Source organism: Camponotus vicinus, unplaced genomic scaffold, assembly GCF_025532165.1.
Source record: "Camponotus vicinus isolate PSW18456_S1 unplaced genomic scaffold, iyCamVici1.0 SCAF_9, whole genome shotgun sequence".
NCBI lineage: Eukaryota > Metazoa > Arthropoda > Insecta > Hymenoptera > Formicidae > Camponotus > Camponotus vicinus.
In genome coordinates this window covers 607,235-632,765 of record NW_028141981.1, presented here as the reverse complement: position 1 = coordinate 632,765, position 25,531 = coordinate 607,235, and the positions used below count along the sequence as shown (strand labels likewise).

The window sequence follows — 25,531 nt, the reverse complement described above, 5'->3', positions numbered from 1 at the left end:
AAAGGCATTATTACATTTATCGTTCGACAAGCTTTGTCAAATGTATTCATTGGCTGCTGTTGTAAGAAACTTTCGAAACCCTAAAAACTCTCTATCCGACAACCAATCGACAAGCTCGTCGTTGGATATGTTTTATGTTTCATTAGCTTATGTGATATCAGTACAGCGAATTTTTTTCCACTTATCAAAGTTACCGGCTCACGACAGTTCACGAAAGCACAAGTTGAATGCATGTGCTCTGAATTTTTTTCTTTTTTTTCCTTTCTCTTTTTACGAGCCTTCGTTATCGGTACGACCAGCTGTGTTTGCCTAGACTTTCCAGTCCAGTGTTTCATCTGAAAGTAAGTTATGCATTAAACATTTATGAATTTCTTTTTTTTTTTATATATAAATTTAATATATTATTGGTATTATAAAATATAATTGTATAATTTTTCAAAAAAAATATCTTGTCATTGCTCAATAAATTTATTATTTTGCATCTCACCTGAGATGCAACCTGACACCATATGCTGACTATTGCAATATATGTATATGTCTTGTGTGATATCTCAATAATATACTGTCATTTCTTTATAGGAGAGAGTTGAAAAAATCTAGAATATCAAAGCATCAATCAATATGAATGCAAAACAGATACGGCAAGCTTACATTGACTTCTTCAAGAGTAAGGGTCATGAATATGTGCACTCGAGTTCAACAATACCTCATGATGATCCAACTTTGCTTTTTACGAATGCTGGAATGAATCAGGTACTGATACGATTATAATTCTTGCTATAATTATTGTGTATTATTATTTTGTTAATATTTTATATGATACATTTATTTCTTACTTATAAAAATATATTTCAGTTTAAGCCGATATTCTTAGGAACAGTTGATCCTAATAGTGATATGGCGAAATGGGTCCGTGTGGTAAATAGTCAAAAGTGCATTAGAGCTGGTGGCAAGCACAATGATTTAGATGATGTTGGTAAAGACGTTTATCATCATACTTTCTTTGAAATGATGGGAAATTGGTCCTTTGGAGATTACTTCAAGGTAATCAATCAGTTAAAATTGCAAGAAGAATGGATAATTATCTCTTAAATTTTAATATGTAATAATTTTAATTATATCTATAGAGAGAATGCTTATTATTTTTTAGAAAGAAATATGTGCTTGGGCTTGGGAATTTTTAACAGATATATTGAAACTACCAGCTGATAGATTGTATGTAACATATTTTGGTGGTGATGAAAAGAATGGATTGGCACCAGACAATGAGTGTAAAGATTTGTGGCTTTCTCTTGGGTACTCTCTTTATAATCACATTTTAAAATATAATTATTTTAAACATCTGTAATTTAATAACAATATAATTTAGTAACAATTGTAATTTTGTATATTATTTTATATTCTGTAATTTTTTTAATTCTATATTGTATCTTCTATACAATTCTATACATATCTTTTTTTTCTTTTTTATTGATATTTTAATTTTTTTTTTAATTTTGAGATATAGAAATTTATAATATAAATCTGCAGAATACCTGCCTCGCATGTTCTGCCAGGCAACATGAAAGATAATTTTTGGGAAATGGGTGAAACTGGACCCTGTGGACCATGTAGCGAACTACACTACGATCGTATCGGTGGTAGAGAAGCGGCTCATCTTGTAAACATGGATGATCCTGATGTGTTGGAAATCTGGAATCTGGTCTTTATACAATACAATAGGTATTTAATTTACATGTAATTCTAATATATTTATAAACTCATTATAAACTTATTTATAAATCATATAAATTTTTATTTAATTAATTATTTTAAATTTAATAAACAATTTAATTATGTTAATTATATTAATTCCAGGGAATCAGATGGCAGTCTTAAATCATTACCAAGAAAACATATAGATTGTGGTTTGGGCTTAGAACGATTGGTATCGGTAATTCAGAATAAACGTGCTAATTATGATACTGATTTATTCATGCCTCTGTTTGCTGCAATTGAAAAGGCCACAGGTGCCCCATCTTATCAAGGTAAAGTAGGAGCCGAAGATGTTGATGGAATCGATATGGCATATAGAGTTTTGGCGGATCATGCTCGTACTATCACAATTGCTTTAGCAGATGGAGGAATGCCTGATAATACTGGTAGAGGGTAAGCGAGATTATTTAAAACGTCTTATCTCTTTTCTTTTCTTTTATACTTAATATAATATGAAATTTCTATTTGATATAGATACGTTTTGAGAAGAATCTTACGGCGTGCTGTACGTTACGCGACCGAAAAATTAAACGCTAAGCCCGGATTCTTTGGATCTCTTGTAAATGTAGTTGTAGATCTTCTCGGTAAATATTTTGTATTATAATAAGTAAAGTCTCTACATTTATTACTTATATTACATTATTTCTAAAGTCAATCTTTTGTTGTTATAGGGGAAGTTTTTCCAGAAGTAACAAAAGATCCACAAAATATAATTGATATTGTGAATGAGGAAGAAGCTCAATTTTTAAAAACTTTATCGCGCGGTCGTAATTTGCTAAACAGAACAATAGCAAAATTAGAATCGAGTGATACTGTACCAGGTGATGTCGCGTGGCGCTTATATGATACTTATGGTTTTCCGGTAGATCTCACTCAGCTAATGACTGAGGAAAAAGGATTGAAAATCGACATGGCAGGTTACGAAGAATCTAAGAAACAAGCACAGGTATGTTTCGTTCTATAACAATTAATTTATTAATTTAATGTGAATTAAACTTTTTTATATATTCCTTCATAAATATTTTCACAATTATATAGTTAATTTCTCAAAATAAAGCTGGTGGAGTAGACGACCAAATAAATTTGGATATCCATGCCATTACTGAAATGCAAGACCATGGTATAAAACCTACAGATGATTCTCCTAAATATGATTATAAAGTTATTAGTTCTGTTAAATATGAGGAATATGAGTTTGCACCATGTATCGGTACTGTAATTGCATTGAGACGCGCTAAGACTTTCGTCGATCAAGTAACTTCTGGCGAAGAAGTTGGAATTTTATTGGATAAAACAAATTTTTATGCGGAACAAGGAGGACAGATATACGATGAGGGATTTTTAGTGAAAGTCGACGATGAGGTATGAATTTATTTTTAATCGCGATAAAAACTAAAATTATTAATATTGCTATATTGTTTTGTACAAGGCTACAGAGATTCGCGTGAAGAACGTTCAAGTTAGAGCTGGTTATGTCCTACATATCGGTACCGTAGGCGAGGGTACGTTAAGAAAAGGAGATAAAGTTTATACAAATGTGGACACGGCACGCAGACGGCTGGTAATGGCTAATCATAGTGCCACGCATGCCTTGAATTATGCGCTTAGGAAAGTTCTGGGAACAGGAGCCGATCAGAAAGGATCGTTAGTCGCGCCCGATAGACTCCGTTTCGACTTTACAAACAAAGGTATATTATCGAAAAGTATATAATTATATCATGCAAATTTATTCTCATTATTTACTATTGAATCTTCTAGGACCAATGACAACGGAACAAGTGAAGAACACGGAAAACATTACTGCTGATATGGTCAAAGAGAATAAAAAAATTTATGCCAAGGAGAGTAATCTAGCTTTAGCGAAAACTATTCAGGGTTTGCGTGCAATGTTCGAAGAGACGTATCCTGATCCAGTACGCGTTATTAGTATGGGCTTACCGGTTGATGATCTAGAAAAGAATCCTCTGAGTACAGCTGCTCTTGAAACTAGCGTGGAATTTTGCGGTGGAACGTAAGTACTGCTCATATAAGATGCAAACACACGTTTCATGCGAGCTTCTTTAAATTTACGATTTTTCTTCACAGACATTTACATTACACTGGCCATATAGGTGATTTTATAATAGCCAGCGAAGAAGCTATTGCTAAAGGTATTAGACGTATAGTGGCGCTTACCGGGCCGGAAGCAGCCAAAGCTTTCAGAACTGCAACATTGTTGCAAAATCAATTATCCCATCTTCGGGAAACGATTGAAACTGACAAGTCTGGAACAAACTCCAAGGAATATGTGAAGAAGATAGTGGAATTGACGGAGGAAATAACGCATGCCGTTATTCCTAGCTGGAGGAAGGTAATTATGTTTAATGAAACTTTTGTTTCAATTAATAACAAATATTTTATTCGTTGTACAAATAATTTATTTCTTTGCATTTAGGATAACATGCGTGCCACGCTGAAAGAATTAAAGAAATCTCTCGACGATAAGGAACGAGCAGCAAAGGCAGCTGTTGCTAATACAGTTGTAGAAACTATTCAATCTATAATACAGTCCAGAGTTGGATGCCAAGTCTTAGTCGAGGTTCTGGAAGCGTACAGTAATACGAAAGCTCTGGATTCAGCATTAAAAAAGATTCGAGTTTTATCGCCAGAAACCAGCGCCTTGCTTATAAGTGTCGATCGCGATGTTAAAAAGATATTTGCTCTCAGCTCTGTGCCAAAGGTAAAAAGGCTGTTTATTCTGAGATGCATCGTGATAGAAAAATCAACCATATAATATCGAATGAAATTATTTATAGTCCGCAGTTTCTAAAGGACTGAAAGCAAACGAGTGGATCCAAGTAATCGCGCCTGCGATGCAAGGCAAAGGAGGCGGGAAACCTGAATCTGCGCAAGCTTCCGGAACTAATATAGCGTGTTTGAATGAAATAATAAGCAGAGCCAATGAGTTTGCCAAGCAAAAACTTGGAATTATAGGTAAGTAGAAATTATATGTTGTTATTATATAATTTATTTTGTAGAATGAGAGGAATTATGTATCTGCTTTCAGACAATAATACCACTAACAATAATAAGATTATAGAAAATGATAATCGATCGTGTGATGTGGACTCGTCAAAATTGATACTTTACGCGAACATTGGGAGCGCTAAATGCTATTTGGCACAAATAATCGCGCGATATAGTAACAAATGCTTGACTATTAAGCAAATCGAAAATGATAAATTATATTCTAGCAACATAATATTAAAAGCAGCAGATTTCACATTATATGATAGCAATGCTATCGCATTCTTTTTATCGAATTCGCAGCTACGGCGTGAAGATGATTTGTTTGCATCTAGCCAGGTTTTGCAATGGACAAATTATGCACAAAATCACATTTTACCGGCAGTCAGTGGCTGGGTGCTTCCATCACTCGATATTTCGGTATCAAAAGAAATGAAAACAAACGCAAAGGTTTCGAAAGAAGATGTTCTTTCTGCTTTAAGAATATTGGACAATACATTACATATAAGAACATACTTGATAGGAGAAAGAATTACTCTTGCAGATATATCCGTTTTTGTTACATTATTACCTCTGTACGAATATGTATTGGATCCACATCATAGAAAGCAGTATACAAATTTAAATAGATGGTTTTCTACAATTTTGAATCAGCCGGAAGTAAAATGTGTAGTAGAGAATTTTACATTTTGTACAAAATGTAATTTTAATTATTAATAACTATTAGCTATTGCAATAAAAACATTTATTTGCACATTTTCCACTCAAATGCATTTCATTGTGTTAAGTCATTGTCATTTTCTTCTGATGTATTGGTTTTAATACTATCATATAATATCCTAATTTCCTTCAATAAAGTGGAGATATTTGTACCTAACTTGGCAGAGATAGGAATAACTGGCAGATTTATATATTTCTTGAGCAATTGTAAATTAACCTGAAATATAAATTACAATTGTATTATTTTAAAAACTACTTGAATGTTTATTATAATTACTACTCTTTCTATCATTGACATTTAAATTAATCGGATAATAATACATAGAGATTTTTAAATTGATTGCACGTACTTCAGCATTTGACAAATCCATTTTGTTTGCTACAACGATTTGAGGTCTGTCGTTTAGTTTTTCATTAAACTGACTAATTTCATATTTTAGAACTTCTAGAGCTTTCCATGGTTCATCCACTGTAATGTCTAAAATAAATATTAAAGCAGCGCAACGCTCTGCATGCTTGAGAAAAGTTATACCGAGCCCTTTATTCTTGTGTGAGTCTTCTATAAGACCAGGCATATCGGCCACTGAAACAAATAATAGTAAAATAGAATGAGAACAAGAAAAAAAAGGGGGAAAAAATGGTTTCTCTTATATCAAATATAAATTACCTGCAACTTGTTCATAATCATCATACTGTATCATGCCTATGTGAGGTCTTAGAGTAGTGAAAGGATATGCTGCTATCTTTGGCCTAGCTCTAGATATAGCTCTTAAAAGTGTACTTTTGCCAGCATTTGGTAGACCAATCTATATACAAGTTCATAGCAAAATATGAAATAAAAATTGTAACACGCGTTCGCGGTTTTATCTTACATAATAAAAATATTTTATAATGTATTTATGATACTTTATAATATATAAATATTTGAATTATATTCTTGAAAATTAATTTTTTTTCGACTAAAATAATAACAGAGAATCATAACAATAATTATGATTTTCAAGAGATAGTACATATACATATAACACTCACTAATCCAACATGGGCCATACTTCTTATTTCTAACACATATCGTACGTCTTCTCCTATCGCGCCATACTCAGATACTTCTGGCGATTGTTGAGTATCTGATTTAAAAAAAGAATTTCCATGCCCACCGGCACCACCTCTCGCGGCGATAAACATCATCCCATCTTGGTCCAAATCAGCTAATATTTTGCTGTTTAGATCACGCACGATGGTTCCAACAGGTACTTTTACCACATTGTGTTCAGCGTTTTTGCCGAAGCAGTCTTTAGTATAACCCTTTTCACCATCTTCAGCTCTAATCACAGACTGTACATTTCGAAGATCTTTCACATCTTTTTTTGCCTAAAATAAAACTGAACATTGTATAATCTTTGCCATAAAATCAGATGTGATATATAAAAAGAGATTCATATTTTATTAGCCACATATAATCTTACTTCAAATATTATATGACCACCATTTCCACCATCACCTCCATCAGGGCCAGCTCGGTCGTTGACCCACAATCGTAAAAATGATATTTCACCATCTCCACCCTTCCCTCCGATTGTTCTTGTCTAATAATTTCATATTTGTATAAACTGATGTTAAATATTTTTAAATTTGATGCAAGACAATATTTCTACCTGTTTTATATCAACAAAATGCTGTAGAGTATCAAGTTTTGATTTTGGTTTTGTACTTCGTAAAGCTTTGGCTACAGATTTCTTCTCATGTACACATGCAGTGACAGACAATGTCCTAAATAAGTTCGTATTTGAGATTTTGCATTTGTTCCTGTTCAATATAGTTTTGCAGCGTTGTATTTGAATTGTATTGCATGCGACGATATTACTTAAACGACGAAGGCAATGCATCTGAAAATAATTACAAAAGATATGAATTTATATCATTAATATATATATATATATATATATATATATATATATATATATATATATATATTATCTTAATTATAATAAGATAAATTAATGTATACATGTGTACCATTTTAACGAAATATAGCTTTATTTTTTAATTTGTGTCTTTAGCTAGTTATGTATTTAGACTATCTTGAGATAGTAACTTCTCCTCTATAAAATTTGTAATTGCATTTTGATGCAATTCAATAACTCTTTTTTTATATAAAGGTATATAATTCGATTTATAAGTTATTCTACAAGTTCTTTTTATCTTCTTGTCAATAGGAGACAGGTAATAATCAATAAAATCAATATTATCAATAATAACTCCTGCATAATTATACAATGATTGATAAAATTCAGCTGTATTAAAATCCATGTCAGTGGATAAAGTTAGATCAAATATAAATGTACATGGATAAATACACTTGACATTGTAAACTGATTTATTTTCGATATTGTTTGTTATTTCTTTCCATGTAATATTATTTATATTGTACTTGGAAATGTCTATTTTATTGCTAGGTATAATATTATATATTGTAGGTGGTTCGCTCTTTACAAAAAAATGTGTCAATGAGTCTGCTGTATGGAATTGTTTTTCTAAACTGCGATAGCCTGTTACAACAAAATCTTGAAAAGATTGCCATGAAAAGGGGTCTATTTTTGTTAATATAAAATTTCCATGTGCAGCCATTTCTACAATTTTCCATGAATCATCCCAACGTCTCTTGGGATTGTCCATAGGTGTTCCACCTTGGCCATTACACAATGTCACTAGTACTTGACCATTATCTTTTATCATTTTTTGGGATGATACAAAAAAGTTCTTTAGCAATTCCCTATTTTTTTCTATTCTCATTTTACCACCAACATGAGGAAAGTTAAAAATGATTTTATCAAATAATTTAGATCTTAACGCAAGGCATTCTTCCAATTTTGTAGCATCCACATCAAACAATACACAGATACCTGGAAAGAAAAGCATAAATGAGTTTTCCTTTCAATTAATTGCACAATTTGATTACGATATTACGATATATACAGATTCATACAATTCACACTAACCATTACTTTGAAGATATTTTATATTTTTTTTTGCAGTCTCTTGACTCACACTAGATTCGTAGCAGCTAGCAATAAACTTGATGTTTAAATTGTGCTGCAATAATGCTACAGAAAATGAGAAATTGCCTTCTCCCACTAGCAATACAAAATCATCTTTGTTAAAAATCGAAGTCTTCATTCTTCTTTTTCGAAATAATCGAATTAAAAGATTTTATTGGATTAATGCTTTTCTTTCCAGATATAAAAAAACTTAATATTAAAATCCTTCAAATTTAAAAATGTTTCCAAAACTTATAAAAGTTATTTAGCACATATATATCTATATATTTGACTTGACACTTAGCATAGGTTAAGAAAATAGGTTAGCATTATTTGTATTTGTTTATAATTGCACAAACTGATTTTGAGTGTATTTGATAAATTGAACTAACCTTTTATCTTATTATAAAGAGATAAACTTTTTAAGAATATAATCAATTTTTATTAAAATATATTTTTTTCTCACTACATTTAAAATATAACCACTAACTTTCACATATGAACGATGATAATTGGACAAGTGATTAGAAACTTTTACAGTATCAAATGGAATTCGACTGTGGATGCTTTGAAGCGTTTGATTGACCAATCAGGTTAGAGAAATCTTTATTTCTTTTATCCTGATTGGTCAATGGCCGCATTCAGTGGGCTCAACCACTGAGTAGCAATCGAACATGATTGGTTTCTACTTTCAGATCCGGCCAATCAGAGTCGAATTACATCGGAAAATCTAGTAATGTTGTCCAACCGTTGAGTCCGTTGAATGCGGCCAATCAAACGCTTCAAAGCATCCTGATTGGTCAAATCAAACACTTCAAAGCATCTAGAGCGTCTCCCCGACCGTAACCATAAACATCTGTGTGTAATATTCAAGATATTTAAGTAAATAAATAATTCTTTTATAGTATAATTTGATGAATCATAATTAAAGTAGAAGAGTTATATGATTAATTTATAATAAATATTCTAAATATTAATCTTTCCTTTTTGAGGGAAACATTTAGTACGAAAAACCTGTTAAACTTATTTTCGTTACCCTTTCTCCCTCTCTTCTCCTTTTTTCTTACGTATTATTTCATGTAATACACGTGTTCGGAATGAAAAGATTTTTGTACATACACATATAAGATACAAAAATACATTTAATATAAAAAAGAAATATTTAACATTACTGAAGAGAATGAAAAGATAATAATTTCCTATATTATATATACAGAAAAATGAAAAATTGAACATTTTTTTTAAAAGCTCGAGTGCATAACAAAATGTTTGCTAGCAAGCTTAAAATTGTACTTGGTGGCTGCACCAATACCGTATCAAAATGCCATTTGCGACTGATAATGAATAATGTTTGTAAATTAAATGTAAGTTTTTTTAAGCACTTTACAAAGCGTAATTTCGATATAACTATCTTTATTGTAATCTAAAACATGTTATATATTTACATTCAAAATACAAATCTTATTTTTTAGTCCCTCCTAAGAAACCAAATACCATGTTTGGTAAGATGTGTACATAATTTAGTTATTAGCAAATCAACATCTACAATGAAAGAAGTTTCGCCAGTTAATAGATATGTTTTGAGAACACATACATGTGGAGAATTAACACTTCAGAATGTTGGAGAGGAAGTGAAATTGAGCGGTTGGGTGGAATTTCAAAGGATGAGAAAATTTCTAATATTACGAGATTCCTATGGATCAACACAGTTACTTATACCGGAAGATGTAAGCAAAGATGTTATATAACAAAATATACTGATAAATATACTGATTTTAATAAAATACTTTTAAAATACTTTTTTTAGAGAAAGGATTTGATTGAAATTATAGAGAATTTATCTTATGAGAGTGTTTTGAGTATAGTAGGCAAAGTTATATCGAGACCTAAAAATCAGCAGAATAAGAGAATGAAAACTGGTGACATAGAAGTATATGTAGAATCCTTGAAGATTCTAAATGTAGCATCACCTAATCTTCCAGTATTTATTAGGGAGTATAATAAAGCGAAGGAGAGTCAACAAATGAAATACAGATATCTTTCATTGAGATATCCTGAATTGCAAAGAAATTTAAGAATGCGTTCTTCTCTCATAATGAAGATGAGAGAATTTTTAATCAAAGAGTGCAATTTTGTAGATATTGAAACACCAACACTTTTTAAAAGTACACCAGGAGTATGTTTCTTATGTAAATATGTATAAAATAAATGCTTAATTTTTAATATATAACTGTATAAAATGAATTTATTAATCAGGGTGCACAAGAATTTATAGTGCCTACTAGACAACCAGGCAACTTTTACTCACTAGTACAAAGTCCTCAACAGTTCAAGCAACTTCTTATGGTGGGTGGCTTTGATAGATATTTTCAAGTCGCTCGATGTTATAGGGATGAGAGTGCCAGGCATGATAGACAACCAGAATTTACTCAGGTAATTATATTGTATAAATATAAAAACAATGCATATATTTTATTATCAGTTATGTTACAGCTAGATATTGAAATGTCATTTGTTGATCGGGACGGCATAATGAACTTGATTGAACACTTATTGATGTACTCATGGCCAGAAGAATTAAGCCCTATAAAAATACCTTTCAAGCTTATGACACATAAAGATGCAATGGAATTGTATGGTACTGATCAACCAGATTTAAGGATACCATATCGAGTAAGAAAATTTTAACATATAAAACTTTTAATCTTTTATTTTTTGATACATAAACGCGTATAATAATGTTATGAGTTTTTCAGATACAAGATCTTACACATATCTCTGATTTATCAGTATTAAAAAGAACCATGAAACTCAAAGATGATCAACAAAAGGTGTATGCATTAACCTTTCCAAATAAATTAGTAAGTTTTTATTTAAACTTTATTCTTAAATATATATATTTTGATATATTAATACCATATTAATACCACTTTCTATATTATAGAAATATTTGACAAAATCTGTCAGGAATAAATTCTCCAAGATCCGTGATGACTATTTCAATACAACAAAGCTAATTCAATTAAAAATTGAAAATAATTTGTGGAGAGCTCACTTAGACGAATTATTTTCAAGAAATGTAGCAGAAGATATATTGCAGTATTGTCAATTACAGAAAGAAGATGCGGTATTATTAGCAATTGGCCAGCAAATTGATGCAGTGAGTATAAAAAGTCTGGATTCTCTCTTTTTTAGTAGTAATAAAGTGTATAATTATTTCTTTCAATTATAATAACTGTATTAATTAATATGCATATATTTTTTAGTTGAAAATTTTAGGAAAACTGCGTGTAGAATTTACAAATATATTAGAAGAGAAAGGTGAACAGATACGTTCATCTGAAACCGAATTTGTATGGATCACAGATTTTCCATTATTCACATTTGAAAAACAGTTGCAATCGACGCATCATCCGTTTACGCAACCTCATTCAGATGACATGGAATATCTTATAACCGATCCTTTAAAGGTAAAGGATCAAGATGTATAAGTATGACGTGAATTATTTTTTGTCATAATTTTTTACATGTCTTTCTTTGGTATAGATGAGAGGTTTACACTATGACCTGGTTATGAATGGATCAGAAATTGCGGGAGGTTCCATTCGAATCCACGATGCAAATTTACAGAGGCAGATATTGAAAATGTTGAACATAGATGAATCAGAATTATCTCACATGCTTGAAGCTTTAATGTATGGAGCTCCACCTCATGGTGGAATAGCTATAGGTACTTCTATTTGCCTGTTTTATATTTACATCTGAAAATTAAGATGATGTATGATTATTATATATGATTATATTATTCAAGGATTAGATCGCCTCGTTTGTTTACTCTGTAATGCGAAAAGCATACGGAATGTTATAGCTTTTCCAAAAACGATAGAAGGTCGAGATTTAATGTCCGGAGCACCGGATACCATATCCGAAGAGATAAAGACGCTGTATCATATACAAACAACAGACAAATAAAAGGTCATAAATTCTTTTTCTATGGTAAGTAAAACAAAACGAAATCGAATTAATTGATTACATCTGCATGTATATATCACATGAAAAGATAGTTTCTTCTTTATAATATCTATAATTATGCACATATGTATAAGAGAAATATATATGTATTATATAATTGGCATTTTTAATCGTTATTTATATTTTTATCAGTGTAAATTATTGAACAAGCTGATAGCTATCTAAGCTAGATAATAAAAGCATATAATTGCGAATCAAATAAATAAAAAGACGAGAAATTGATGTACAAAAAAAGTGTTTTTTATTCTTTGAATAAAGTCTCGTGCGTTCGAGTCAAATAGTTTTACAGAAAAATAAAAAATACAATTTAGCCTGCACATTAAGTGATCGAGATGATATTTATTTCCAAGAAGGATCTATAAAAAGATATCCTCCTTTTTGTACATTTCTTAAGAGAATCTCTCTTCTGTCAAATGAAATCTAATAAATGTCTTAACAAATATGCTGATATGTAGTGTGACTATCAATTGTCGGCGGACGAAAATTTACATCGCTGTTTACTTATGTAGTTATTTTTCTTGAAACAGCTCAAGAGTATAAATTGGAACGATTATATATTAATCAACAAAACGTTATTAATGAAATATTTATATAGATGCGTCAAATTTGTCAAAATTAAAAATTCATTAATTAAGTGAACAAGAAATCAATAAGGCCTCTGAATATTAAAAAAAATAAAGAGATTACAATGAACTTAAAAGTAAGGCGCGAGGTAAAAAGTGCAGAAAATAATAATATTTCCTAATGGATATTAAGTGAATTTCTAATTTATTAATTAAAAATTTTTTATTCACTTTAGACCATCTTCAAATAAGAATCACATATATACAATAAAAAGGATGAAGAAATTATAAACATGTGAAGTGAATGCAAGATATATAAAACTAAAAGAATCCATCTTTGTAATTACATTTCATATCTATGGTTACTTCTACGAATTTTTAGTAAGTGGCTCCTCTTTATCTTCCCAGTTCTCAACAGCAAGTATTGCATTATTTTCTAGTTTATTAGTGTGAAGATGCAGCACACTGTTTTGCATTGTTTCTCCTATTGATTGAAACCAATATGGGATTCCTCGCATTCCTGGTTGTTTCGTGGAAGACGCTAGCATCTTTGATCACATAATATATATCTTATATACCTTTATTTCTCTTTGTTCTATTTATTATTATTACAAGTATGGATTTTTTTATTCTTATATTTTTGCATCCACTTCGTATATATATATTTTTAATTTTATTATATATATATATATATATATATATATATATATATATATATATATATATATCATTCTATTTATTTAATTACAGATGATGGTCCAAAGTAAGCTCAAATCGAAATGTCTAATTAATTTACCTCGCGTCTATCTTTTATTAGTCCCTTATATTTGTTTTATTTAAAGTAAGTGAATTCTTTTTTGTCATAATTCAAACAGAAAAAAGATAAATAACTGTAAACTACAATATCGAAGATAGATTTTGATATCATTTTCTTCATGTCATTAAATATATGAAATTATTTATAACTGATGAACACACAGTACGCATATCGATTCAAGTAGTTCTGATAATTTTTGCATCTTTTGAATCAAATTAGTAGCGGAAGAAAAATCTATGTTCCTCCTCCTCCTCCTCCCCTTAACATAAAAAATAAAATGCAACAAAAGAAATCTATGTGCTCTTTAACTTCTCGTATATGCTTTCAATAGACGAAAATACACACATACATATCGTTTCGTTAGTTATCGTAGTGCGTGATTATTCGAATCGCTCCAATTACAACGCGTTGTTATACGTTTCTAGTACTCTAAAACGCACACGGCAACTTGCGACGATCGGCACGAAGCCCTTCCGATACCGATCGCGCCGAACTCGTCGAGAGTCAAGATCAACAACGAGCGCTGGGGTGGCCTTTTCGCGTTCCATCTACTTGACTATCGAAAACAATTCATACGAAGACTTAACGTAGGAACTTAGAAAAATCACGAAATTGGATGTTTTTGTTTCTTCATTACAAGATACATCGTGTGCTTTTCAAATGCAAGCGGTTACAGTAAAGAGTCGTTATTATTCGACTCGGGAGAACCATCACATATCTTTCGAAGCGTATTGGAAATTTACAAATGACCTTCCTCGGATTTCAAAAGTCTCGCTTACTCATCACTTGCACTAGATTTACATTTATCTTAAATTAAATCCAGACTCTAAATCCCTATGTTAAATGGCCGTACTGAACCGACGATCTCGGAGGGGCGTATAATCACGTTATTATAGCGCACGTTAAACGCGTCGCAATTCGAAACACAATCAAGCTCTTTAAATTGAACACGGATACACTGTCTTATACAGCGATAGGTTCTATATATCACGTGAGATGATCATCCTATGCATCGCAATATTTTGGTTTCGCCAAAAATCACGAATCATCTTGAGACCTATCGCGAATTTATTCGGTAGAAAAGATATCGATTGCGACATGTAAGAAACTACAGAGGCTTGGCTTCATTTGGCTATATACACGAAACGATGTTTCATAGACGACTCCTCGTAAACGATAAGCTACTTTTGTACGAAACACAAGTAGTTCGCGCGTCGACTGTATTTCGTCTCCTTTTTTTTCAGAGTATATACAATTTATCATTATGCGTATCCGTTTTTATCCTGAAGAAGGGAACACACAGTTCTTCGTATTTTCGCGCGTCTATAGGTCTATAGGTCTTCTACAGGTTGTCGGTCGGGGTGGTCGATCACTGTTAATTCGCCGATCGCGGATAGGACTTCGAGAATCCGCGATTTACACGCTTAACATAGTGTAATAATAGTAGTAATAGTAGCACAGTCGATCGCTCGATTTCGAAGGGCTCTCAAAAATTCGGCATCGAACGAAATTGAAGGCGCGGGCCCGCGATCGGACACTCGCTCGATTGGTTGGCAGTATGACGTGCATCGAATTGTGTGTTTAATCTAAATACGTGGATCGTTCGTAGCGATACGAGATGATGCGACATCAATCTTCGATCCTTTCGTATAATGTAAAAAATGAAATACAAGATACACATCTTCATCGAAGGCTAACGAGTAATTTAAAGATAGACATATTTTTGTTCAACGAAAGACACGTTGAAATGCATAAATGCAATATTTATTAATTCTAATGTGTCACTCGTTGAACAAAAAGCAGCTATGAATAATCAATCGCCAATCGTAATTATATAGTATATTTAATGAAAGAGAATTTAGTATGTAACGTGATATTGTGTCTCTCATAAGCATATATATTCGCATTACGCTCTATCCCTCGTTTTAAAATTATAATATAATAAATGTTTATAATTTAAAGCATCTGTTTATAGATATTATTAGCATTAGGCCCATTCTACAATGAGTCATTAATCGTTAATCGTAAGCAAATTGACCAATCACAATCGATTATTTAGAAAATAATCGACTTTAGAGATAGTATGAAGGCGATAGAGGTAACGTTACATACACATATACATCAAAGACAATTTTTTTCATAATCATGTAAAATCTAATTTTGAATATTTAAATTAGCGGCAATCGCGTAAAATACATACGCGGAATTTGAAAATTTGGAAATCGGATACCATACCGGCTAAAGGATCGAAGTCTTTGTGCGCATTTCTTTCCGACAATTTTTCTTCTCAAGAAGTGTACGCGAGAGATTCCATCTCGCGCAAATTCGCCTCCATCGATACGATTTTTTACGCGCCACCGTGTCGTCATGTTATAAAAAAATACTATTTTACAGCGCAAGAGACAAGCTCTCGCCCATACAGGTCGCATACCTTCGCATGAACTTGCACACATACGCGAATACGTATACAAAAACACATACAATCATTCGCACGGAGAACACGCTATCATATAATCGTTCGCTCGCTCACTCATATACACAGAAACACATGCCTCTATCGAATAAAATATCATTAATCATACATGCTCTTGCACAAAACATGTTAAACGCGCGCAGATGTGTAGAAACTCTACAAGAAATATATGTATGTGTGTGTGTTTGTGTGTGGATACTATTGTATATTATATACATACGAAAGAATGGAGGCAGGAGCAGACAATCGAATATACATATATATATAGATCGAGCAGATCGAGCAGGTCGAGAGGAAACGTACCTTTTGACTGGCAAAAATGCAGAAAATAAAGATCCAGATTGCAAAAATTTCCGCGCGAAAACAAAAATAAATGGCATCTACGGCATTATACGATATACGACAAAACAGATTTGCTATTGTGCAGTTTCGAATAATCGTGCATCTAACAAGCAGCGCGATAGAAATTTCTTTCTCATTTTTCTGACAAGAGAACAAAGCTGAATGACGACGTTCGCCCATTCATCCGCTTCGCTTTTCGCGTAGGCGAAATAACATGTACGTCCAAGTGAGATATTCAATTACATCTCAAGGAAAAAGAAAACTTGCATTCTTATTCCTACGAGACATCGACATGTAAATTCTTACCCGGCCCGCCGGTTCCACGCATGTAGATTAAAAACGATTACCGTATCTACAATAATTTGCGAACGCGAGAATCTGTTGTTCACAATTGTTTATATACGTGTCCACAACAGGTATAATCGCAATAGAGTTTATTTATCGCGTGATGATTCGTAGAAATTCGCAATGTGACTTTTTCTTTTTACTTCATTTTTTTTTTCTTTTTCCGTGTCTCATTATGATTCAGTCACGTCGACATTATACAAACGGACTTATTATCGTGCAAAATAAATAAGGTCGATCGCTCCATCGTTCGTCGCATATCTAGATTAAGCCTTCGGGAATTTTGATTATAATGAATGGCGATGATGATGATCAAATACTATCATCGGATCATCATCATCGTCTCCATTTACGAATGGAAACATACGAGAGGAACATTGCTCAGATTGTTCTTGAAATGGTTGTTACATTTTCTCGAAGGCAATGTAGTTAAAAATACAACGATATCTTTTTCCATTATTCATCTCTTTCTTTTGTCACTTTCGATTATTGATGCCTGGAATCCGTCAGATATATGATAAACACGTTTTCGACTCGCTTTCGCTATGTGTGTGTATATATGTATACAGGATGTATTACTGACAGTCTACATACAACGATTAGACATAGCCGTATACAGAAGCGAGAAAGATGTTCGACATCTGTCATACGTTTACATGGACTTTTCAACAGACGGTATTCTATGCATCACCATACATTTAAAGCTAAATATGTCCACGTGATTCTAAATCTTCGTTTCACATAATAATTATGTCTCGATATATTATTATTTTTACGTTTTTATATACGTAATATTAAACACGTGAAGACGCGAATGATGGAGAGATAAAAAAAATCGAAAGTTGATGACTAATCGTAAGATTGCAACTGATCACTTACGTCCAAATAAACAAGTTATTAATGCCACACTATATGTCGCGACAGTGACATTCCTTTACGATTTCGTAGAATCAGCGTAAAAATCAGCCTTATCCTATATACGGCCATGCGAATCAGATTAATCGAAAAATCGTAATTAATCACAGGTTCTGAATGATTATTTGGTAATCATTCGCACACGCTCTTTTATAATTCTTAATTACTCTTAGGTCCATATTCTGAATCCTCTTTTATCGATAAAAGAGGATTCAGAATATGGACCTTAATCATTCTAATCCTGTTTCCAAGACAATGTACGCGAGACCAGAGTTATAAAAAATGTAAAATATTAGACATGTAACAGTAATGTAATGTAACAATTGCACTGAATATTCCTGAATATTCGATGAATGAATTATCGGCGATATCGTGTAATTTAATATAAGGTAATTGCTTGGAAACGGACACAAAATACGCAAAATCCGAAAATTACTTCTTTCAGTGTATAATAAATTTTGTTCCGTCAAACATTACATATAAATACACCGGAAGAAGCTATGTACATGAGACATATTTGAAACTTTTAATATAAGATCATGGAATTTGCAATTTTTTATATCGCTAGCTTGTAGATTGTAATAATGAAAACGACAATGATAACGACGATAGATGAAAAAGACGATATTCCATTATATGGATCTTGTTGAAACGCGAGCAAACGAGCGAGCGACGACCCAGCGATTCTCACGCGATTTGTCGTTCGCTCTTTCGGATACGTTTCTGAAATTAGTGTGCCATACAATAGTTATTTGTTTCTGTACACGCAATAAACATGCAACATAAATATATTTGCTCGACCAAGTTGTTTATATTCCTGCTGTCTCTAATTAGCTGTTATTCTCTCTGGCTCTTTTCTCTCACTTTTCTGTCTCTCTCTCTCTCTCTTTCCTTCTCTCTTACACAAATTATAGACGAGCGACTTCCTAATGTTGCTCAGTATTTCTTATAAATTAGTAGTCTTATGCACTTTCGTCGACAGTAGGTAACCAGAAAGCCATGTTGGTGCACGCCGATGCTAGCATCATGTATTTGGGATTGAATTGGATACACTGCACTGGCGCCGGATGATCACCGTTCAGCACGCAAACTTTGTAACCGGTCTCCGCGTTCCACACGTGCACCCTACCATCTGTAGATCCACTAAACACAAATTGCGAATCCGGACTAAAACTGGCCTCTATGGCGATTCCCTTGTTGTTGAGGTATCCGGCAAAAGTCTGTAAGGGTGTACCATGAAAAGCATCGATTAAACGAATCGTACTACCATTGGTAGAAATCAAAATGGTCTTGCCGTCCCTGCTGAATTTCAATCCTGTCCAATCGCATTCCTTCTCCTGAGAGAGCTTGAAGGTGACAAAGGGTCCCTTGTCGAAGCTACGTAGATCGTACAGCTTGATGCTCTCGGAATTGACTCCTGCCGCAAAGATAAGACCTTCAGGATCGTAGGCCGCGACCGGCCGGCCCGAGACATTCATGACCCCGTGGCAGTTCGGTGAGCGCAGGTCCCACAATCTTAGAGACTTGTCTAAGGAACCGGAGAGAAAAGTATCCTCGATAGGACTGATACATAGAGATACTACCTTTTTCGAGTGACCTGGAAAGTATCGTATGTACTTGTTATCGTGTAGACTGAGATAACGGATCGTGTCGTCGACCTTGGTGCTGCTGTGAATCGCGGTGTTCTTGGCGTGAGTGAAGTGTATCAGATCGACGCCGTACTTCTTAGAGTTGACGGTTCGCACCTGCGTCCCCTTCTCGCAGTCGTATATCACGATCTGATCGTCCTCCGAACATGAGATCAGGGTGTCGCCGTTGGGCGAGAAGTCGATGCTGTTTATCCGATCCGAGTTCTCGCGGAAGATCTTGGCCACCTTGAAGCTCCTCACCACGTGGTCGACGAGCTTCATGGTGATGGACGGCGCGTCCTCCCGCTCGTGCCGTCCTCTTAACCTCCTCGACTCCGCAATCTCTGTGTTTGTGTCGCAACCGCTGGTGCAAAGACTCCGGGCGCGACCGCCGAGTCGCCTCTCGCGGGAGGCGGGGGAGGGAGGAGTGAAAAAAACCCGCGCCGAGCTCGGGGAGGGTCTTGGATCTCGAGCGGAATCGGAATCGGAAGCGGTCCGGGACGCCTCGCAACGCCTCGTCTGGTCTCGCCTCTCGCGTCGTTATCCTCGTAATCAAGCCCCAAACATACGAGTTACGTACCTCCTTCCCGAGAACGGACGCCGTCGACGAAAACTACACCGCACGCCACATACGTATGTACGACAAATTCTGCCAACTGTTTAGAGAAACGACAGCGAATTACCGCGAATATTTTTTTTCTTCGTGTATTCTCTCGGTCATGCCCCCCACCCCCCCGGTCAAACGCTCATGTACAGCGTGACGTCAACCGAAACGTGGACGTGTGCGAAACTACGTGGCCGAGGTGATTTCTCGGTAGATAACAGATCGGGGTGTCGATCGCAACAGTAGTTGATTACGATACCTTCCGAAAGATGCGCTAGAGCGCGCATCTTCCCTTCGCTTTTTTTTCTAACGCAAACCGTGACCTAATGTAATAATAATGTCCTGCGACATACATCATGTCCCGTCTAATTTATTCAGTTCAATTTAGCTCATCCGTGACGTGAACAATTACGCGCAAAAAGATTATGCTACGATTAATTTATTCAGCTTATCTGCAGCGTAGGTGAGTCTTTTTTCTACGACAGATTGAAATGTCAACATGAACGGCGTCAAGAAGAAGAGCAATCATTTGGCAGTATTTAAGCTGCGCGCTAGAAGCGACGATAATTCCGAGTTGTCGACAAGTATTATTATACGAGCGAGAAAGACAGGACAGTTGAATCTTTCGTCGAAAGGATTGTCTACGGGTATATTTGCAAATACAATCTGTGCATATCCATGTTAAAATTTATAAACTTGCAGAGAAAAATCGGATGTTGATGTATTAGAGAAAATAATATCAGAAATCTTCATGTATTTAGTTAATGAATCGCACAATTATTTCGAGCATGCTTTACTCAAATCGATGTAAGAGCTTACACTCGAATATGCATGCTTGTTTACGATGCATTCATGTTAAAATGTTTATTGCAGATATTTTCATCAATTTCTTCAAGAAAATATAAATTTTAAATCTTTATATTTTTGAATGTTGTTTATGTTGATTATTTGCTTGGTGATTGTAATAAATTTTGATTTTATGATGAGATTTGCGAATGAGAATGCAATGAAATGAAATGTGAAATAATATTTGTCATTGTGTCATATAAGATTATATTTGGAATGTTATAAAATATTAAAACTTTTATATCACAAAGTGTACTGGTATTAGATTTTAGAACAAGTGTAATAAATCTGGCATCTATTCAATGTATATGTATATGTATTTTTTTATCTATCAATAATTTAATTAATATTGTAAATATCCATGGAATCCATCAGAATCTTAAATAAATCTGGTTTTGTGTGCAATTTGTGTTTCTTTTTTTTTCTAAATTATACATAATTATAAGTTATAAATATGTATCAAAATTCGAAATTGCTAGCAAAGGAAATGTATAATTATAGATTAAGCTTATATGTTTAATCTTTATTACTTAATTCATGTTATACATAATGTTTTAATGATGCTTCGCAATATATGTCACATAGAGGAATAGTTTATATTTATTATTAAACTATACATATATAAGTCATCACAAGTTGCTTTGCACGCTTTGCTAAAAATCGTGTAATAGAACTGATTACACTGCCAGAAACATTTAATTTAAAGTAACTTAAAAATAAATGTACTTGCAATCTGAGGTAAGTCAACTTGTATATCTTTATTAAAAAATGAATAGTAAAATAATATTGCAATACAAAAACATAAAATTAATGCACATTACAGTACCTGACAAAGTGTGGAATATAAACGAATTAACGGAAGAGGAATTACGCGATTTACATTTTGAACTTGATTACGAACATAAAGAAGAGCGATGGTGGGAACAAGAACCATTAAAAACCTTGGATCTAAGTTCCAACAGCTTAGCTATAATAGATGATAAAATACAATTTCTGACAGAATTGAGTAATTTAAATGTATGTATAAATCATTTCCTATGTATGTGCGCATGATTTCAAATGTGCAATGCAATCTAGCAGTTTTAATATTTTTTCATTTTGTTAAACATTAATATATATAACATCTTTAGTTGCAAAATAATTTACTAGAAGAATTACCGCCTGAAATTGGGTCTCTGCATAAATTAAAAGTAATAAATTTATCAGATAATAAGCTAGAAAATTTACCTCCTCAATTTTATATGTTGGAAGAATTACATGAATTGTATTTGAAGAATAATCACATAAATATGCTTGAATCCGAGATTGGAAATTTAATTATGCTGACTTGTATGGTAATATATACATATATGTATCTCATTCAATTATATACATAATTATACAAAGTTAATTTCTTTAAGAGATAATTACATCTATACGTGTGTTTTTTTAGGATTTATCATATAATAATTTAAATAAATTACCAATTGGAATGGGATATTTGGTGCGATTAGTTACATTAAATTTAAGTCACAATATGATTAAAGAGTTACCATCTGATATGACAAGTATGAGATGTAAGTTTTACATTAACAATGCATGCAAGAAAGAAATCTATATTTTTCAATAATTATTTTACTATTTCATCAATGTTTATATTTTGATGTGAACAGCATTAAAAATACTTGATGTAAGCTTTAATCAGTTGGAGGTGTTACCACCATTAGGTGAATTGCGAAAAGCAGAGAAAATTATGTTTCAGTCCAACAATTTGAAGAAGTTTCCAGACATATCAGGTTGTTCAGCTTTAACAGTATTGCATTTGGATAACAATAATATTCCTGTATGTGTTAATGTACATTTATATTTGAAATTAAATTGAAATTAAAATTCAATTTTTTGTATAGAATATTTTATCAAGATAGTAATTTGTTCTTTTGTAGGAAATTGATTCACAATGCTTAGAAACAGCAGGACATTTAAAAAAACTTATATTACAAAACAATAAAATTGAAGTAATACCTGAAGAAATAATCAAGTTAATAAATTTGGAAGTTTTTGATTTGTCGCATAATAATATATCTTTGTATGTCCTAAATTTTTGTGCATGATTCTTTATATTTAAATTATTTGTTAGAAAAGAATTATTAATGTTATTCTTACAGAATACCTTTCTGCATTGGCATATTGCCCAATCTAAAACAATTTATAATTAAAGGGAATAATATAAAAAACATAAGAGCAGATATAATACGATGTGGTACACCTCGAATCTTGACATATATCCGTCAGATTACAGATAGTACAAGTGTAAATACCAAAGAATTATTACAATCTGGTATCAGCGTTAGCGTCAGATGTTATCCTGACAAGTATGCAAATATTAATTTTTTCTATTGTGTGTGTGTGTGTGTGTGTGTGTGCGCGCGCGCGCGCAATCATTTTAAAAATATATATATTTATATATTTTAAAAATATCTATAGAATATGGAGAATATGTTTGTATTAATCAATTTGACAATTATTAATGAAATTAAATAATACATGTAATGATATACAGATATGTGATGAAGAATACAAAATTGCTTAGCTTAGCTGGGCAAAATCTTTTGGACTTACCAGAAGAAGTCTTAGAGAATGCAGTTGAAGCTTCTGTCACGACTATTGATTTAAGTAGAAACAAATTATCAGAATTATCTGACAAAATGTCAATAGTCATTTCAGTGGTGGATTTGAAATTAACTTCAAATCATTTAACACATTTACCTGAATGGATTGGTGAAAAGTACAAATATCTACAAATTTTAGATATAAGTAAAAATTATTTGAAATCTTTACCATTGAGTATTAGTTGCCTGAAATATTTGCGAGATGTTGATCTTTCATTCAACAGGTATTACAAACATAACATTCATTTAAATTTAATTATGTAATTTGTAAAATTCATTTTTTTAGATATAAATTTATGCAATATGTTCTATATTTACTATTTTACATCAATATGTTCTATATTTACATTTTTCTATCATTTTTCTTAAAAATTTCTACAGATTTACTGAGATACCAGAAGCCATTTATGATGTTATATCTCTGGAAAGTTTAATTGCCAATGATAATGTAATTGAAGTGATAGATGTATCAGCTTTAGAAAAATTAAAAAGGCTAGCAGTGTTAAATCTGTCAAATAATAATATTGCTCATGTACCACCTGAACTTGGTAACTTGAAAAACCTAAGGTAATATTTAATATTTTAATAAAATATATTATTTATGTATATAACTATTTTTCAATTATGTAGTGAATTTGATTGGATATACTAATTAGTATGCATTGGTGTACATGAAAAGCTGTCGTATATAAGTTTGTATACAGCATAAATATTAGTAATTAGAACAGTAAGATAATTACTTATGCTATTGTCAATTTGTATGACAGCCTTTAATGTGTCCCAGTGCATACTAATTAGTGCGTCCAACCGAATTCGCTAATAGCATTATACATGTAAATTTATTGTTATACAACATTATAATCATTTATACATATTTTTTCAGGAATCTATCATTGTCTGGAAACTGTTTCAAGTACCCTAGACAAGCAATTTTAATGAAAGATACAGAGGAAATACTAAGCTATCTACGCAATCTAATACCTCAATAAGCAAACCAAATATCGTATGAGAAAATTGATTGATTCGCAAGTTTATTTTTAACAAAATATTATATGTAGTTTGAAATTATATGTATGTGTGTATGTGAAAATGCATGTGTGTGGACAATATAAAATTGCAAGAAATGAAATGCCATTCAGTCAAATGCCAAATGTTGTTGACGAAGAATAAAAATAAAAATTAAAAATTCATGTTAAAGGCAAAGTAAAAGAATTTTTTTGCAATCAATAATACATCTTTTTTATTTTTGTCTTATCTGCGTTTTATGAATGTAAAGTCGATCATGTGTTTGATGACGTGCCTCGCACATGCGCACGACAGTCCGGAAATATTTGCCCCTTTAATTCGCACAAATTTGCATAGATTCAAAATACATGTGCATAAAAATATTAATTAATCACATCAGCAGTTGAATCCTTTGAATGCGACCATATTGTTTGTACTAGACGAATGATTGGTTGATTTTTCCGTGCATATATACATTACGAATTTCTCGTACGACTCACGTAGTGGCCAATCAATTTCCTGCTTCGGCGAAAATAAAACAGTGAGAGATGATTGGCTGGAGGCATTAAAGGTATCTTTACATGGCAGCATCGGGAGCGTTCCATTTGACGTTGCGATTGACCAATTATATCGACTTGTGCCTAGGGTAACCAGCAACGATTGACCAATCAGAGAGTCCTATTTTGAATTGGCCAATTGGCGACGTGGTCAATGGTCCGGCCACCCGGCAGCGTCAAGCGTCTGCGCAGAAAACCATTGCGCATGTCTGCGCGATGCCATTGCGCAGGATTCAA

At 32.7% G+C, this 25,531-nt stretch overlaps 5 protein-coding genes across 13 annotated transcripts; 3 read left to right on the top strand and 2 right to left on the bottom strand.

Moving 5' to 3' along the window:
• The first annotated feature begins 169 nt into the window (after positions 1-169).
• On the top strand, positions 170-5,534 carry Alars (alanine--tRNA ligase, cytoplasmic). Of its 2 annotated transcripts, none has more exons than XM_083108804.1 (15): positions 170-341; positions 580-753; positions 856-1,044; positions 1,151-1,296; positions 1,531-1,722; positions 1,858-2,148; positions 2,230-2,339; positions 2,427-2,701; positions 2,794-3,117; positions 3,185-3,443; positions 3,514-3,766; positions 3,841-4,105; positions 4,190-4,474; positions 4,551-4,728; positions 4,802-5,534. In XM_083108804.1, the coding sequence occupies exons 2-15, from the start codon at positions 622-624 to the stop codon at positions 5,476-5,478; spliced, it is 3,576 nt and encodes a 1,191-aa protein (XP_082964930.1). In that variant the 5' UTR covers positions 170-341; positions 580-621; the 3' UTR covers positions 5,479-5,534. The 2 variants fall into 2 exon arrangements, with proteins under 2 accessions (XP_082964930.1, XP_082964931.1); XM_083108805.1 differs by having other exon boundaries at positions 171-341; positions 5,065-5,207.
• LOC145977109 (mitochondrial ribosome-associated GTPase 2) lies at positions 5,490-9,036 on the bottom strand. Of its 6 annotated transcripts, XM_083108813.1 has the most exons (8): positions 8,912-9,028; positions 8,481-8,615; positions 7,137-7,367; positions 6,948-7,067; positions 6,514-6,852; positions 6,149-6,287; positions 5,832-6,064; positions 5,490-5,698 (listed from the first exon to the last, which is right to left on the bottom strand). In XM_083108813.1, the coding sequence occupies exons 2-8, from the start codon at positions 8,481-8,483 to the stop codon at positions 5,537-5,539; spliced, it is 1,227 nt and encodes a 408-aa protein (XP_082964939.1). In that variant the 5' UTR covers positions 8,484-8,615; positions 8,912-9,028; the 3' UTR covers positions 5,490-5,536. The 6 variants fall into 6 exon arrangements, with proteins under 6 accessions (XP_082964939.1, XP_082964940.1, XP_082964938.1 ...); XM_083108814.1 differs by lacking the exon at positions 8,481-8,615 and having other exon boundaries at positions 8,912-9,036; XM_083108812.1 differs by lacking the exons at positions 8,481-8,615; positions 8,912-9,028 and adding an exon at positions 7,498-7,632.
• Positions 9,037-9,330: 294 nt separating this feature from the next.
• On the top strand, positions 9,331-13,293 carry Asprs-m (aspartyl-tRNA synthetase, mitochondrial). 2 transcript variants are annotated; one of them, XM_083109310.1, is made up of 12 exons: positions 9,331-9,401; positions 9,736-9,883; positions 9,992-10,246; positions 10,327-10,695; positions 10,776-10,952; positions 11,013-11,192; positions 11,276-11,380; positions 11,464-11,679; positions 11,786-11,989; positions 12,066-12,249; positions 12,331-12,515; positions 12,684-12,991. In XM_083109310.1, the coding sequence occupies exons 2-11, from the start codon at positions 9,785-9,787 to the stop codon at positions 12,489-12,491; spliced, it is 1,950 nt and encodes a 649-aa protein (XP_082965436.1). In that variant the 5' UTR covers positions 9,331-9,401; positions 9,736-9,784; the 3' UTR covers positions 12,492-12,515; positions 12,684-12,991. The 2 variants fall into 2 exon arrangements, with proteins under 2 accessions (XP_082965436.1, XP_082965437.1); XM_083109311.1 differs by lacking the exons at positions 9,331-9,401; positions 12,684-12,991 and adding an exon at positions 13,079-13,293 and having other exon boundaries at positions 9,574-9,883.
• Wdr82 (WD repeat domain 82) lies at positions 12,770-20,388 on the bottom strand. The gene has a single exon (XM_083109314.1). It carries the CDS (start codon positions 19,914-19,916, stop codon positions 18,969-18,971), a length of 948 nt encoding a protein of 315 aa, XP_082965440.1. The 5' UTR covers positions 19,917-20,388; the 3' UTR covers positions 12,770-18,968.
• Positions 20,099-25,071, top strand: LOC145977380 (leucine-rich repeat-containing protein 40). 2 transcript variants are annotated; one of them, XM_083109313.1, is made up of 11 exons: positions 20,796-20,885; positions 20,941-21,045; positions 21,908-22,101; positions 22,215-22,418; positions 22,517-22,640; positions 22,737-22,906; positions 23,007-23,149; positions 23,229-23,435; positions 23,624-23,956; positions 24,114-24,299; positions 24,616-25,071. In XM_083109313.1, the coding sequence occupies exons 2-11, from the start codon at positions 21,003-21,005 to the stop codon at positions 24,719-24,721; spliced, it is 1,710 nt and encodes a 569-aa protein (XP_082965439.1). In that variant the 5' UTR covers positions 20,796-20,885; positions 20,941-21,002; the 3' UTR covers positions 24,722-25,071. The 2 variants fall into 2 exon arrangements, with proteins under 2 accessions (XP_082965438.1, XP_082965439.1); XM_083109312.1 differs by lacking the exon at positions 20,941-21,045 and having other exon boundaries at positions 20,099-20,885; positions 24,616-25,068.
• The last annotated feature ends 460 nt before the right edge of the window (positions 25,072-25,531 follow it).

Excerpts from the sequence above, each read along its gene's own strand:
- Alars (XM_083108804.1), top strand. The coding sequence starts at position 622 with ATGAATGCAAAACAGATACGGCAAGCTTACATTGACTTCTTCAAGAGT. Across the intron at positions 754-855 it reads CGAATGCTGGAATGAATCAG|TTTAAGCCGATATTCTTAGG; the intron begins GTACTGATACGA and ends AATATATTTCAG. Across the intron at positions 4,729-4,801 it reads GCAAAAACTTGGAATTATAG|ACAATAATACCACTAACAAT; the intron begins GTAAGTAGAAAT and ends ATCTGCTTTCAG.
- LOC145977109 (XM_083108813.1), bottom strand. Across the intron at positions 6,853-6,947 it reads GTGGTCATATAATATTTGAA|GCAAAAAAAGATGTGAAAGA; the intron begins GTAAGATTATAT and ends GTTTTATTTTAG. Across the intron at positions 5,699-5,831 it reads TGGATTTGTCAAATGCTGAA|GTTAATTTACAATTGCTCAA; the intron begins GTACGTGCAATC and ends TTTATATTTCAG.
- Asprs-m (XM_083109311.1), top strand. The coding sequence starts at position 9,785 with ATGTTTGCTAGCAAGCTTAAAATTGTACTTGGTGGCTGCACCAATACC. Across the intron at positions 11,680-11,785 it reads TTGGCCAGCAAATTGATGCA|TTGAAAATTTTAGGAAAACT; the intron begins GTGAGTATAAAA and ends TATATTTTTTAG. Across the intron at positions 11,990-12,065 it reads TTATAACCGATCCTTTAAAG|ATGAGAGGTTTACACTATGA; the intron begins GTAAAGGATCAA and ends TCTTTGGTATAG.
- Wdr82 (XM_083109314.1), bottom strand. The coding sequence starts at position 19,916 with ATGAAGCTCGTCGACCACGTGGTGAGGAGCTTCAAGGTGGCCAAGATC.
- LOC145977380 (XM_083109312.1), top strand. The coding sequence starts at position 20,738 with ATGAACGGCGTCAAGAAGAAGAGCAATCATTTGGCAGTATTTAAGCTG. Across the intron at positions 20,886-21,907 it reads GTCGAAAGGATTGTCTACGG|TACCTGACAAAGTGTGGAAT; the intron begins GTATATTTGCAA and ends TGCACATTACAG. Across the intron at positions 23,150-23,228 it reads TCGCATAATAATATATCTTT|AATACCTTTCTGCATTGGCA; the intron begins GTATGTCCTAAA and ends TTATTCTTACAG.